Genomic DNA, 16518 nt, shown 5'->3' on the forward strand with positions numbered 1-16518 from the left:
AATACTGCAGTAGGTGACCATTCCCTTCTCCAGGGGCTCTTCCTGACCCAGGGACTGAACTCCTGCATTGCAGGCAGATTCTTGAACCATCTGAGCCACCAGAGCAGCCCTGCTATGTGTATATGTCATGGTAACCATAGACAGAAAATTTGTAATAGACGCACACAGAAAAGAGAGAAAGGAATCTAAACATCACACTAAAGATAGTAATCACATCACAAGGGGAGAGAACAAAAAATGAAGCATGAACAAAAACTACCAAAACAACCAGAAAATAAACAACAAAATGTTGATAAGTACATGTTGTTGTTTTAGCTGCAAAGCTGTGTCTGACTCTTTTGCAGCTCCATGGACTGTAGCCCACCAAACTTCTCTGTCCATGGGATTTCCCAGACTGGAGTGGGTTGCCATTTCCTTCTCCAGGGGATCTTCCCAACCTAGACCCAGGGATTGAACCGCATCTCCTGCATTGGCAGGAAGATTCTTTACCACTGAGCCACCGAGGAAGCATCAATAAATACATATCTATCAGTAACTGCTTTAAAGGTAAATGGGAAAATACTCCAATCAAAGATATGGAGTGGCTGATGGATTTTTTTTTTAATGTCTATATATGCTGCTTACAAGAGACTAGCTTCATATCCAGAGAAGGCAATGGCAACTCACTCAAGTACTCTTGCCTGGAAAATCCAATGGACGGAGGGGCCTGGTGGGCTGCAGTTCATGGGGTCTCGAAGAGTCAGACATGACTGAGTGACTTCACTTTCACTTTTCACTTTCATGCACTGGAGAAGGAAATGGCAACCCACTCCAGTGTTCTTCCCTGGAGAATCCCAGGGACAGAGGAGCTTGGTAAGCTGCCGTCTACGGGGTCGCACAGAGTTGGACACTACTGAATCAACTTAGCAGCAGCAGCGGCAGCAGCTTCATATCTAAAGACACACTGAGACTGAAAGTGAGGGTGTGGAATAATGTGTTCAATACAAATAGAAGCAAAAAGAATGCTGCCCAAAAGACCTGTTTGGATTTTGATTGGGACTGAATGAAATCTGTAAATCAATTTGGGGAGGATTTTGCACTTTTACAATACTAAAGTTTCTAGTCCACGAGTACAGCATATCTTTCATTTATCTTAGGTTTATTTGTTCTCTTTGACTTAATTATTTAATTTCACTATGATATGTCCAAGTTTTTCTTTTTGTTTATCCTGCTTGGGATTTATTGGATACCTTAAAATCTGTGAATTGCTGTATTTTATAAGTTCTGCAAAATTTTCAGCTGTTATCTGTTCATGTATTTCTTTTATCCCATGCTTTTTTCACTATTCCAATTCTGTGTACACAATTATGTGTACTAATAAAATATCCTCTCTGTTTCTTACTTGCTCATCTCTGTTTTCTAGTTTTTGTCTCCCTTAGCTGCATTCTTGGGAGAATGGTCTCATTTCAATTCTTAATTTGGTTTTTGTATTTTTGAGTTGGTAAATTTTCAGCTCTGCTTTTGTCACTCTTCATTGTTTCCGAATCCTTGCCATATTTTTCAAGCATGTCTAGGATTTCTTTGATCATAATAAGTACAGTGCTTCTGTATTTCAGTGTCTGTTTCCAATGTCTGGTATTTTTGTAGGACTATTTCTTTTTATCTATAGTTTCTGCTAGTTTTTGTTCATGCTGTCTTGTTTCCTTCTGTTCCTGGTAGGAAACTGGATAGTGTTCTTCAAAAAAGGTGTTTGTAGAAACAATTTGAGGTCTAGGATGACAGTATATTTCTCAGAAACAGATTTCACTCACTTTTGTCAGATTCCTGGGATGTTACCAGTTCCAAACTTTCTTAATCTACCTTTAGGTTCCCTGGTGACTGAAGTCACACTTAACCATGCTTCAGTCCAGTTCTGTTCATTCGCTCAGTCCATAGACTGCAACATGCCAGGCTTCCCTGTCCATCACCAACTCCTGCAGCTTGCTCAAACTTATGTCCAAGTCAGTGATGCCATCCAACCACTTCATTCTCTGTCGTCCCCTTCTCCTCCTGCCTTCAGTCTTTCCCCGAGTCTTTTCCAGTGAGTCAGTTCTTCACATCACGTGGCCAAAGTATTGGAGTTTCAGCTTCAGCATCAGTCCTTCCAATGAATATTCAGGACTGAGTTCCTTTAAGATGGACTGGTTGGATCTCCTTGCAGTCCAAGGGACTCACAAGAGTCTTCTCCAACAACTACAATTCAAAAGCATCAATTCTTCAGCATTCAGCTTTCTTTATAGTCCAACTCTCACATCCATACATGACTACTGGAAAAAGGGAATGGTTACCCACTTAAGTATTCTTGCCTGGAGAATTCCATGGATGAGGAACTTAGAAGGCTACAATCCATTGCATAAGTGAATGACTAACCATGCTTGTTAGCTTTTAATTCACTTTTTTTCAGAGAGTGAAGCTCTTTGGGATCCCAGACTAAAGTGGTGGAAGGTTTTATCAGGCTTAACACCTGGATGAGCTCTAAGTGTTTACTTTTGTCCCCTGTGTCAAGTAAGAGAACCAAACCTCAGTTGCCAAATGATTTTTTCTATATTAATAAATGTCTTCAGAATAAAAGGACTTTCCTGCTGGCTCAGTCATAAAGAATCTGCCTGAGTGCTGGAGACCACCTGCAGTGCAGGAGATGTGGATTCAATCCCTGGGTCAGGAAGATCCCCTGGAGAAGGAAATAGTAATCCACTCCAGTATTCTTGCCTGGGAAGTCCAATGGACAGAGGAGCCTGGTGGCCTGCAGGCCATGAGGTCACAAAAGGTGGGCATGGCTTAGTGACTAAACTACAACCACCAATATCAGAATGAAAGTTTTCAGTGCTAGGTTTACCAGTCTGGACTTTTGCTTTTTTAAAGAATTAGGCCTACTAACCTCATGACTATGCCAAAGCCTTTGACTGTGTGGATCACAATAAATTGTGGAAAATTCTGAAAGAGATGGGAATACCAGACCACCTGACCTGCCTCTTGAGAAATCTGTATGCAGGTCAGGAAGCAACAGTTAGAACTGGACATGGAACAACAGACTGGTTCCAATTAGGAAAAGGAGTACGTCAAGGCTGTATATTGTCACCCTGCTTATTCAACTTCTATGCAGAGTACACCATGAGAAATGCTGGACTGGAAGAAACACAAGCTGGAATCAAGATTGCCGGGAGAAATATCAATAACCTCAGATATGCAGATGACACCACCCTTATGGCAGAAAATGAAGAGGAACTCAAAAGCCTCTTGATGAAAGTGAAAGAGGAGAGTGAAAAAGTTGGCTTAAAGCTCAACATTCAGAAAACGAAGATCATGGCATCTGGTCCCATCACTTCATGGGAAATAGATGGGGAAACAGTGGAAACTGTCAGACTTTATTTTTTGGGCTCCAAAATCACTGCAGATGGTGACTACAGCCATGAAATTAAAAGAAGCTTACTCCTTGGAAGAAAAGTTATGACCAACCTAGATAGCACATTCAAAAGCAGAGACATTACTTTGCCGACTAAGGTCCGTCTAGTCAAGGCTATGGTTTTTCCAGTGGTCATGTATGGATGTGAGAGTTGGACTGTGAAGAAGGCTGAGCGCCGAAGAATTGATGCTTTCGAACTCTGGTGTTGGAGAAGACTCTTGAGAGTCCCTTGGACTGCAAGGAGATGCAACTAGTCCATTCTGAAGGAGATCAACCCTGGGATTTCTTTGGAAGGAATGATGCTAAAGCTGAAACTTCAGTACGTTTGCCACCTCATGCGAAGGGGTGACTCATTGAAAAAGACTCTGATGCTGGGAGGGATTGGGGACAGGAGGAGAAGGGGACGACAGAGGATGAGATGGCTGGATGGCATCACTGACTCGATGGACGTGCGTCTGAGTGAACTCTGGGAGATGGTGATGGACAGGGAGGCCTGGCGTGCTGCGATTCATGGGGTCGCAAAGAGTCGGACACGACTGATTGACTGAACTGCACTGAACTGAACCTCATTATCTTATTCTGCAACACGTTTAAGATCCCTTTTCATCCTGCTATTTCAGCGATCCTTAGCCCACCATTCCTTCCTAAATTTTTTACCTCATTTGAAGCCATTCAGTAGAGACATCCAAGCACCAGGTTCTTACCTCATTCAGAAAACTAATGTTTACTGTCTTTTGTCCTTGAATAGAAATATTTAAGAAAGGGTAAGCATAATATCTAATCAAAGAGGTTTTGAGCAAGATTTCCTACTGATGTTATTTTTTTCCCCCTGGTATAGTTTATCTTCTGGGAAAAGGACATACATATCTTGCTGAATGATCCTACTTTATTAATTCTTTTTTCAATATGAATTATTACTTTATGGCTTCTCATCAGTGTTCATTACCTTTCTACACATTTGTCATATTTGAGGCCCCAAGTGTACAATTAATATCTGATGTAGAATTAAATCACTCAACATTTAAAGCATAGTCTTATATGAGTGTTAAGTCATATGCTCAGTGCTCTAGTGAGTTGCCCATCAAAGAAACCATGACACAAATCCTCTACTTCAATTCCTTTTTTTCCCTAGATGACTGAAAAGTTACACAAATGTCGTTTAGAGAACAAAGCTCTACGAGAGAAATTGCAAACAGTTTCCAGACAATATAAGATTGTCTTAAATGAAGAGGATAAAGTTTTCATGCAGAAACGGAAAATTTATTCTGAGTATGTTTCTATCCATGAGCTATACATGACTCGACATACTATAGTTATGGGTTGCATCTCCATTTAAGCTTATCCTACTTTTAAAATCTATTGACAACAGTGAAATATTCTTTATCCAGTCATAAATATGCCCCTAATTTGCCTCTATACATACTGAATAATGCTTTCCTCATATGGGTCAGATCAAATACATGAACAGCAGGCCTATTATTTTTACTTCTACATCAGATTCTTGAAAGAATAACCGTGTTTTTACTCCATAAGATGGCCTAGAGAAACTGAGATCTACTGTCATCAGAAACTGGCTCTGCACTTAAATTTCCTATCTCAGAAAAAGGTCTGGTCATTGACATAATCCCCTAACCCAGAGACTGGTAAATTATTCAAGGAAACTCCTGTATTTTACCAGGAAGCACCAATGTTTGTCAGTTCTACCTCCCAAATATTTCTCAAATATATCCTGTCCTCCTATCCAGCTCCACTGTTTTCACCCACTTTTAGCCTCTTTGCTTTGGCTTACCTCTCAGAAGTTCTTCCCACTTTCTGTTTTACCACCCCTAACTTATCTATCTCCTTCTCACCAGAATGATCCCTATGAAACATCCCTCTGAGGTCACTCCTTTTCATTAGTCATTGCATTGTTATCACCTGCGTACACATCACTTTGTCCCACTGAGCTATGACAGATCAGCGCAGTTGCTCCATCTTAGCACTGTATCCTCAGGATCTTGTCCATTGCTTAGCAGGTAATGGGCATTCACCAGTGTTTTCCTAATGAATTATATAAGTAATAATCCGGAGAAGGCAATGGCAACCCACTCCAGTACTCTTGCCTGGAGAATCCCATGGACGGAGGAGCCTGGTAGGCTGCAGTCCATGGGGTCTCGAAGAGTCGGAAATGACCGAGAGACTTCACTTTCACTTTTCACTTTCATGCACTGGAGAAGGAAACGCAACCCACTCCAGTGTTCTTGCCTGGTGAATCCCAGGGACAGCGGAGCCTGGTGGGCTGCCGTCTATGGGGTCGCAAAGAGTCAGACACGACTCAAGCAACTTAGCGGCAGCAGCACACTTAAAATTAAGTCACATGGAAGTGTAATTATGGTGTACAGACCCACTTATGTGAAGCTGAATTTATGGTCATTGTTGTAGCATTTACAATACAGAGTTACTACAATCATCATTTCTCATCCAGTTGAATAGCCTACTAAGAATGATACAGTTAGTATTCTTCAGACAATAACTTCCTTAGATCCATACGAAGTTATCAGTTTGAATCATAAAATGTTCTGGTGACAAATAATTGTAGTCCTGAAACATTTACTACTGTTATTGGTATTTGTCCTCTTCAGCTTGGGCTGCCATAACAAATTACCATAGACAGAGAGATTTAAATGACAGAAATTTATTTCTCATAGTTCTGGAGACTGGACATCTGACATCTGGGTGCCAGCATGGCCAGATTCTGGTGAGAACTCTCTTCCTAACTTGCATAAAGAAGATGGTCAACCATCTTCTCACAGAAGGGAGATAGAGAGACAGAGCTGTCTGGTATCTCTGCTTACGAGGGCACTAATCTCACCATGAGGACTTTACCCTCATGACCTCATATAGATCTAATCTCTTCCCAAAGGTCTTCAAATACCATTTCACTGGGGGCTAGGGCTTCAACGTATGAATTTGCAGGAGAACACAATTCAGTCCATAGACGTTTTGAAGAAGATGAGATGCTTAGATAAAGTACCTCCTGTTGCAGGCATGTGCCTCCTTTCAATGTCTGGAAATTTGAACAAAATCATAAACTTTCCATTACTCACTCTGTAAGTTAGGGACAAAAAATCATCACTTTTCATAGAATTTCTCATGGGTGCTGCTCACTGGCTTCAGCACTTTACATTTCACTTAAATTCTTATAACCAGTGAGATAGCTATTATGGTCCCCATTTTATGGATGGCAAAACTGAGGCTCATCCATAGGTGAAGTCTCTTTTCAAGATCGCGCTGCTAGGAAGAGGTAGACCATTATCTAAAGTTAGCCTGATTGATTCCTTCACATTTTCCAAAATAAAATACCAGAATTGATAAATTCATTAAAAGAGACACACTCACTCAGCAAGGCAAAGTGCTATTGAACCATTCTCATGGTTTTATGGTTCCTTTTACAATTAATATTCTTTTCATGGCTTGAAGATTTTCATAAATTTAGAGTTAGCCACTAATAGGAAAAAACTTTGTTTCTATTTTTTTACTAATTTATCTGGTAAATAGTTCCTGAACTGAAATTTTCAAACTACTTTTTGAATCCTTGTTTTTTATTGCATATTTTCTTATGCTAAGGAGTTAAAAATGATTTCAACGTTCAACTTATGATAACTATTTTTTCATGGTAGAAATAAAAAACAACTGGCATTTATAGCTCAGAAAGAAAACTTCCTATCAAAAAGAAAAGTAGACATCAAAAATATGGAAGAAGGACTTATTACTCTCGGCGAGCTTCATCGGTATGTTTATTTATTACTCTCAGCGAGCTCCATCAGTATATTTATTGTCTTTGAACATTTTACTCTTCATTCTTCTGCATTTATTTCTTAATAAATGGTAACAAACCTATAAAATTTGGAATATGCTATAGAAAAGGAGGTTCATAATTGGTTATCTCTATTTTACAGTCCAGAAAGGTCATTATCATTGAATCTTTCAATGAAAGGATAGACAGGTGCTGAGTTCTACATAAGCTGCTTCTAATACCTACGTTAGAGTCTCCACATTCCCCTCTACCCCAAATCCACAAGCACATCTTCCGTTCTTAATTACTACTTATCCCTAATTCCAGAATCTATAGGCTTTCTAAGTTGTGGGAGAAAGTGAAATTTACAGTAGCTCAGTCATGTCTGACCCTTTTGAGATCCTATGGACTGTAGCCCACCAGGCTCCTCTGTCCATGGGATTTCCCAGTCAAGAATATTGGAGTGGGTTGCCATTTCCTTCTCCAGGGGATCTTCCCCAACCCAGGGATTGAACCTGAGTCTCTGCATTGCAGGCAGGTTCTTTACCATCTGAGCTACGAGGGAAGGCCCCTATACCCATGTATAATGTCTAAATTATACATTGCAGCAAATCAGAACTCAGTCCAAAATTCCTCAACAATTTGTCGACCTAAACCCTTTCTATGTCATAGGGTTATTTCCCTTCATGTCCTCTGTATGCAATATTTGTCTTAGTCCCAAGCATCCTGACTAGCTGCTCCTTTCCTCTGTGTGTTTGCAAATGATGATGTCTTTTCCTTGGTGAGATATCACCTCCATGTTCCTCCCTCTATTAAATATTATTCTTTAATAACCTGTCCTCGACTGCCTCACCAAAATCTGTTCTTCCTCATTCTTGGCTTCAAAACTTGCAAAATCAGTTTGCATTGGCCAAAAGGTTGTAATTGTTTTTCCATTAGTCTGGCACTAAAATCTTCAGTTGTGCTGGTTTGTTTTGTCTCCCAATTAGATGGTAGCCTTATTGTGCTACCACAATAAGTTTGCATTATTGTGAAGAATTATACATTAAGTCTGTTATACATTTAACAGCTCCAATAAATGCAAAATCCAATATGTTTTTCTTATTTTTAGAGCAACAAAGGAAGTATATCGGAAACAAATAAAAATCTTGAATGAGAACATGGAAAGAGAAACTCAGAGATGGTAAAAAAAAAAAACTTATTTATATCATAAGTACTGTATGTTATCTTAATTAATAGTGCCCCAAAGTTGGAAAAAATAAGAGTGCTTGTTGGTTCCTAGAGTCCATGGAAGTTATTTCCCACAAAATTAAATTGTGTGAGTTCTCTTGGCTCTAGATGTATTTGTTAGTTTGATATTTTGTTCATTGAACAGAAACAAAGTTTTTCATTCCAGTCATGTGAAGTCACCAGAGTATAATCGTCAAGATTTGTGACAATGAGTCTTGCTCAGCCCGGTGCCTACGTGGACCAGTAAGGAAGGTGATGTGAAGGGACAGAGGAGAGTGGTTAAGCACACAGTCTCAGCAGATGGACTACTTTGCCTCTTGTTAGCTCTATGACCAGGGCTGAGTTATTTAATATCTCTCTGCTCCCATCCCTATAAAGTGAGGAATGATAGTAATACCCACCTTGTAAGATTGCATGAATGATAAATGAGATGATCTATGTGAAGTGTATAGCCCAGTGCCCAGCACCTAGAAAACACCCGCAGAAACTTAGGTATATTTTACTGTTGTTGTCATTGTTGCTATACTATTTATAAGACTCTAGTTGCACATTTTTACTCTTCTCTAGTTATCTTTTCTATGTTGTGGTGGAGAGAAGAATTTGAGAATTCAGAAGCTTGAGACTTCTTACTAACACTTTGAGTAATTTAGGTAATTCCTTTACCATTTCTGTCTGGGACTCCTCTTTTTCCACCAAGCCCTGAGCCTTCCCCATTTCTATCCTTTTCTAGAGGAGGTGAGCTATCAAGTGTGGTTTGTCCACCGTTCTGCTGGATGCGCTGACACAACTTCATGTGAAGCAGCTTGCAGAGATGCCATTTGGGCAGTTAATGTTTTGTCTTATTTTTTCAGCTAATGTGCCTAGTCTGCATCATCAATAGCACAGATAATTTTGTATGATTTCTTTTGTTTTGAATTTTTCATCTTTTCAACGAACTGTGATGTCAATTTGACGATAATTCTTTTTGTTCTCATCTCCAGTATTATAACTCAGTGGAAAATAGCTTGTTTGCGAAAAAAACATGCACGTTGGGTCAAAAATATAAGAAATGAAATAAAAGAACTTATAGATAAAATTCAAGAAGCTGAAAATAGGCGCAGTGAATTAATGGAAGAGGTAAAGGAACCCAAAGAGCTTGTGTTCGCTCCCTATATTGATTGCATATCAGTAATTCTTCAGTATTTCATTACACTTTACCTTATCACTGATTTCATGTCTAGAGTAAATTATGTAACTTTCTTAAGAAATGTATCCATTTGCTATGTATTAACTGTAGGAATTTAGCAAAGTAGCAATTCTCTCCAGAATATGATTTTGAAGTATGTAACTAAAACTTGAGGACAGTGTTTAGGGAAACTATCTCTAAAAATAAAGGGACTAAACATCATTTATTTAGCTCCTATATTTATCCTCTGCCTACCCTCCAGCCCCTACTAGTTCCATGCCTAATTTTCTAATGTCATTTACACATGTTGTTTGGTGATGAAATTAATCTCTGAAGGGAAAAAACATCCCTCCCTCTCCAGTAGTTACTGAGACAAATTAGCCAAATGTCATGCAGAAAGGTATTAATTTATCTGACGATTTGAAAATATTAATACTGACTGCTACAAGACATTTGATAAATTCTCATTTTTCCCCTAATTAGACCAGTATTAGAGAAAACGATATCAAAGAATTTTTGGCACAGATTGAACAACTTACATTAGAATTAAAACAAGAGGAAGATGCATTTGTTATCAAAGAACAAAAGTTAATTCAAGAATTAAGCAAGTTTGAAGTAAGTTTTATTTTATATCTAAGAACAATTTTATGTGGCTGTATGAAGGGGAGGGTATATTTCATGCCATTCAGTTAGTGAAAGTGAAAGTCACTCAGTCGTGCCCGACTCTTTGCAGCCCTATGGACTATGCAGTCCATGGAATTCTCCAGGCCAGAATACTGGATTGGGTAGCCTTTCCCTTCTCCAAGGTATCTCCCCAACCATTCAGTTAAATGTAAAGTAAATCTTCTAGTTTGAACAAGACTACAATTAAATTCTGAATATTTCTTCTTTTCCTAAAAAAGAAATAGAGCAACAAGAAAAATTTTTTTAGTTAAAAAAAAAAAAATCTCACACTCCAAGTTATGTAGAAGTGCTGGCAAAAATCCATGGAGGTAAGGTGGAGTGTTGGAGAAAATCATGCAGAGCTGAAAGAGGAGATAGTGGGGAAGAGGAATGAAGGGTGAGGGAGACCAAGAAGGGCAATCTCAGAGGTTCTCCTTAAAGAGGGGGCATGGTATTGACCTGGAAACTGCCAGGGGCTGCCCTTGGATAGACTAGAACATGGATGCTGGAGAGGAAGACTCACAGGGCAGAGAGTAGAAACACAACAGAAAACAAAAAGCTTTTCAAGGTGCTGGTGTTACCTTGACAGGCAAGGGCATGTTTCTTGGAGACCACCATTAATAAAGTAGCTGAGAAGTAAAGAGATGGTAATAGAAGACTTCCTGAATTTAATTCAGTTTGAAGAGAGGGAAAAAGGCCTGGCTACCCCAAAGAGGAGCTTTATTTGAAGGCAGCAGTCCCTTGCAGTAGCAAGGGAACAGGCAGTCCTTACATTTCAAAGTTTAGATCTCCCCCTGATCCAAGCCCACTCTCCGCCCTCCACCACGGCCACACACACTCTGCCACGTCCTGTAGAAACCCTCTGTAGATAACTGGTCCCAGAAAAAGTCAATTCTAGAAGCAGATAAATCTTCTGCACAAATATACTATGAGAAAAACAGGTGAAGGGGGAATGAAACTTTCATAAAATCATTCTGGAACAGTTGAAAACGATGATGATTCAACATTCATCTGTGAATTCAGAAAAAAGTTCATAGAGGTGCCAAGGAAGATTAGCAGTATGGAAATACAGGAACTCAGGGAAGAGACGTCAGAAGGGGATGGCCAGAAATAGCAAGAGGGGAAATGGAAACTGGCACAGCTCAGGGAACAAACAAGGGAAAAAAAGCGTTGCACAAATGTGTACAAAATTAGAAGGGACAGAAGGAAGAAGCTGCAAGGTGGAGGGCATTTCTCCATTGGTTGTAGCATGTCAAGGTGCTCAGTATCCTTCTAAATCTTGAAAAATAGAAATTTGTAAAAGAGAGGGGTGGGAAACAGATAAAGAGCTTTGTCCTTATGAGACATTCCACTGGGGTGGGGGGTGACTGAAAATAAACAATAGGACATGTGATATTTTCAATGGCAATAAATGCTATAGAGAAAATAAAAATAGGGAAGTACACTGGGGTGAGTGTATATAATGCAGTCTATGTGCCCTTTTAAACAGGGAGTCAGAGAAGCCCTGAAGGATATGAGGAAGTGTGATGTGCAGACATCTGGAGAAGGTGGCTCCAGGCAGAGGACGTGCTGAGCCTGAAGGTTCTGAGACAAGACTTTCTATTTGAGGAATGACAGGGAGGCCGCGTGGCTGCAGCAGAATAGGGGAGAGTGCCAGCTGGGCGGGGACTCATCTTCCAGAAGCAGATGCTGACATGGAGTTAGGAGTTCAAAGGTTTATTAGGGTGTGATGCCTATGAAAGGACTAGGGGCCACTATGTAGGCTGCAAACTCTCTAGGGAGCTCCAAAGCCAGGATTGTCCATAGGAAGAGGCCCGCCTTGGGCAGAAATGGCCTCACCCTTGTTCCATCTCCTTGCTCACACAATTAGTTGGAGGCCACTGAAGAGCATGGTCTTGGCTAGATAGCCAAGGTCACTCTGAAGGAGCCAACCACCCTGGAGGCTCTCAGCTAGCCACTTTCCTTGTCACAGGCCAGTGGATTCTTCCTTGAGGGGAGATCTAAAAGGGGCAACTCCAGGCCTGCCCCTCATTATAGGTCCTCGTGAATACATTGTCTTTTGCTCTGCATGGGCTGGGAAGCCATTGGAAGGTTCTGAGTGAAGATTATTTATTCTGAAATAATATGGCTTTCCCTTAAATAAGATCACTCTAGTTGCTATATTCAACAGAATTGAGGAAAGCAGTGGTGGATACAGGAAGACCAATTAGGAAGTGAGATCAATATGCCAAGTAGTTTGACTTAGAATGGTAACTGAGGGGTGGTCAGAGGTAGTCATCATCTCAGATGATTTTTGAAACAGAGATGACAGAGTTTACCCATCACACTTAATGATAAACCAATGAGGACAGTCAGGAGTAAGACGAGGACACCATTTAACATTGCATTCAAGCTTACAGAATGAAATAAGGCAAAATAAGTAAATTAGAAGTGTAAGACTGCAGATTAGAAAATTTCTGCAGATAGTCTGTTTGCCAGGCTATGTGCCCCCTGCAGGGCTGTGGCCACCTGTGCCTCATTTACACAAAGACATGGACAGATGGCAGCCTGGGTTCTACTATTATAAATCGCTTTTCCTCTTGAAAATCATCATCAATAACCCCAGGCACATTGGAATCCCATTCTGACTTTAGTTCAATTGGCGTGGGGAGCCCAAAATTGAGAGGCAGTAACCTCAGATTTCAGAGAAGGCAATGGCACCCCACTCTAGTACTCTTTTGCCTGGAGAATCCCAGGGACGGGGGAGCCTGTTGGGTTGCCATCTATGGGGTCGCACAGAATCGGACACGACTGAAGCGACTTAGCAGCTGCAGCAGTAGCAACCTCAGATTTTGGTTTATAGGAGTATTATTGTACCCTTGGTGGGGTCATTCTCACCGGTAGTAAGACCTCTGGATGGACAGAGCCCAAATTCACAGGGAAGGAACGTGAAATCAGTAGGTTTCATAGTGAGCCTTTCATCACTGGGCTACATATGCACGTGGCTCAGGACACAGGGAGGCTGAGGGAGGATTTGAATGATCTGAAGAAGCTGCCCACCTCCAAGAAGCCGAGCCAGCAGGCAAACACCCCCTTGCCTGAGCGGCAGCAGCACCTGGTACCCAGTCCTCTCTCCAAGCATAAAACAAGAGCATGGTTTCTTGTTAGGGTGGTGCTGGCAGCCTAACCCTTGTGCAGGCATGGGAATGAATTAAAGTATGCACATACTTCCTTATGTGAGGAAGGCAGCCATTGTTAGGCCATTCTTTTTTTTAGAGAGCATAGTATAGGTAATACATGATTGAGTTTCTGAACAGTGCAGTCTGGAGAAATTTACTCCTGATTCTACATTGTAATAATTTTATATTATGGTGTTTTATGTTGTTATTGTCTTTCTGTGTTATTCATAAGGATTCTAATGACAATATGGAAGGGGACCTATCAGGCCATTAAATCACTGTATTATTGTACTTAGGGCAAGCAAGGTGCTCTATCAAAAAGAGGCCAAAATACAGTGAACATAAGCAAGATGTGCACCGAAGGGTTAACAATCCTCTGTCTCTTATTGGTAAATTGATTTTGGCTTAACTTTCTGGCTCCTTCCCCTGGTAACCTGATAAAGAGGGATTCTCAGTGGTATCAGACAACATTGCTTGTGCAGAACAACACTTTATTGGCGTGCTGCATCTTGACCATGAGAATAACTAATGGGAAACCAGAGCACTGGGTTTTCCTGGATTTGGTGCCTCTTTTAAAAGGGCATGTCCCTGGTATGGACCTGGAAGGTGTGCCCAAGAGATGTTGGCTCCAATTTGAACATGAGGCTTCTAAGCCAGGGAGGACTTCACATCCACCCCTGTGGGACTCTTTCTCTTAGGCTATCACCTTGGTGGGGTCAATGGACATTAGCCTCACGTTGGCTGTGTTGAAAGGGCACCTCCTGTTGGGGAGACAGGCCTGATGTTGCTGGCATTTAGGTTTCTTTTAAATTATATGTGTGTTCAGCTTAGATAAAAATAAAAAATAAAAGTAAACTGGATCAGGTGTGGCCTGTTTAAATCTTAAGAGTCTTAGTATCTAGTTAAGGAGCCCCTAACATGGTCATTACAGAAGAGAGATTTTTATTTCTCTTCCCTGGTACAGGCTGAAGGGAGGGGGTTGAGGGCTGGAAAGGCAGCTCTGCCATCCTCAGCATGAGGCTAACATCTGCAGGTCCAAGCGTCAGCTTCCATTCTCATCCTCTTCCAGCAAGGGGAAAGAGGAAGGACCCAAGAGGCATATACTTCTTCCTGTTTTAGGGGCAGGACCCAGAAATGGCATACCCCACTTCTGCTCACAGACTCATTGGTCACACCCACCTGGTAGGAAGGCTGAGAAATCACTCTCATTGGCAGCCATCTGCTCAGCTAAAACTCAGGGGTCCTGACAGGACAGGAGAGTGGATAGTACATGTCAGTTGGCTGTTTTTGCCTTAGTCATTAGTTTAAGTCCACCCTGACTTTCTAGGAGAGACTCAACTATATTCCATTTGAAACTAAATAAGACCTGAGCTTGAATAAGTAAGCAGGCATGTTCATGTTTTGCTTTGGGCACTTTTAACCCATTTATTGAAGTATATCCATTTATTTCTGCCCCCTCCCCATTTCTTACTTACATCCACATTTCTTAGAGCTGGCGTATATTTTGTTTTACTGTGCCTGTGCTTAGTCACTCAGTTGTGTCTGACTCTTTGCGACCCCGTGGATTGTAGCACCCCAGGCTTCTCAGTCCATGGGATTCTCCAGGCAAGAATACTGGAGTGGGTTGCCATGCCCTCCTCCAGGTTTCATAATGTATGATCAATCAAAAGAAAGTTTCTCAAATATGTTTTAGGGCACATATAAGGTAACAGCAATAGAACCATAGCAGTCAAGCTATAGAACTGAAAGGATCTTTGGAGAGCCCAGCAAATTTATCTCCTAACATGATAGATTGCCAGAGAGTCAGTGAGTCAGCCAACAAATATTTATTAAATATCTAGTGTGTGCCAGATATCTTTCTATGCAACTTAGGATAAGAAGTGTCCAAGACAGAAGTTTCCACATCAATGAACTTACCTTCTACTCTAGAATATTGTGTGAATTCTCCATAATCATACCTCACAATCAGCTTTCTGTCTTTCAAGCAAAGATTCGCTGAAGAAGCGCAAATTAGCAAAGAAAAGGAAGTTGAGTTAGACGAGTGTCTTCCACAGCTTCATGTGGCAGAAGAGGAATTCATAGACAAAAACAGAAAATTTCACAATCTCATTGAAACTGTTACAGGTAGATATGAAGTACTTAGTAATTGACTTCAAGCCCAGGTACGGATTTTACTGTTGTCTGCTAACACAAGGTGGGCCATTCATCACAAGCCAGTAGTGAAATTCTCTCAAGCTTTTTCCATTATCTTTAATTCTCCATTCTCTAGTTTTTGCCTCTTCTAGTTTCCTCTTCTCCACACCACAATCTTACTGTTAACTCTTGTTAAATTTTTCTTCTCTTTTAAAGACTATTTAAAACTAAGAGTTAGTAACAACTATATTATATAGTTTCTGTCTGTCCTTGGTAAAGGTAGAACCAATTTCTTTACCTTCTACCATGTGGAAAATTTTTTATGTTTCTTAACATAAGTTTACAAATTGTATCTTTTCTAGCTGTGACTTTAACCATTTATCGAGTGGTACTCCTTAGATTTGTTTTTTGCTAATCTAACCCTAAGGCAGAGATAGATAAGAACTTGTCTCAGATTTGGGGGCTTCAAACAGGATATGAAATGTGTCTGAACACATGTTTTGTGTTTTAGTGCATGGCACAACCATGTGTGTGTTTAATATAAAAAACAATTATTCTCCCCAAAAAGTTGTGGTCATCTAAAGCTGAACCCAAAAGTTCAGATCTGGAACCATCCTAGAGGTGTGACTCTTGTCTTGAATCTGGGGAGTGAAGGGTCATTATCCAAGAATTTAGGTTCTTAAGCAGGACAACTTCCAGCATTTCTATCTTCTAGATGATAGCAGAAATGCTGTTGGAATCAGGAGGCCAGGACCAAAATTACAGAAAGTACTGGAATGGGAGTAAAAAATGTGCACTCTGGTGGGTCTGACCAGCTAGCAAAGATGACTATGGGGATAGCAATTAACACAGTGTGTCAAAACAGGGCAGTCACATGGAAGCCCATATGCTGAAATGTGAAACAGATAGTCAAAGCGAATAGTGATAATTGTCAAAGAGGGTGGATTTTTAAGAATATAAGAATAAGAATAAA

The 16518-nt window shown here is 40.6% G+C and overlaps 1 protein-coding gene across 1 annotated transcript in view; it reads left to right on the forward strand.

The window, feature by feature from the left end:
• CCDC175 (coiled-coil domain containing 175) overlaps positions 1-16518 on the forward strand; it is a 79826-nt gene that overhangs the window by 37753 nt on the left and 25555 nt on the right. The window contains exons 9-14 of the mRNA XM_068963689.1: positions 4554-4690; positions 7081-7191; positions 8308-8379; positions 9407-9542; positions 10075-10206; positions 15398-15536. Of these exons, the coding sequence (XP_068819790.1) occupies positions 4554-4690; positions 7081-7191; positions 8308-8379; positions 9407-9542; positions 10075-10206; positions 15398-15536 (727 nt within the window). The remainder of the gene's footprint in view (positions 1-4553; positions 4691-7080; positions 7192-8307; positions 8380-9406; positions 9543-10074; positions 10207-15397; positions 15537-16518) is intronic.

This window comes from Capricornis sumatraensis, chromosome 2, assembly GCF_032405125.1.
Source record: "Capricornis sumatraensis isolate serow.1 chromosome 2, serow.2, whole genome shotgun sequence".
Taxonomy (NCBI): Eukaryota; Metazoa; Chordata; class Mammalia; order Artiodactyla; family Bovidae; genus Capricornis; species Capricornis sumatraensis.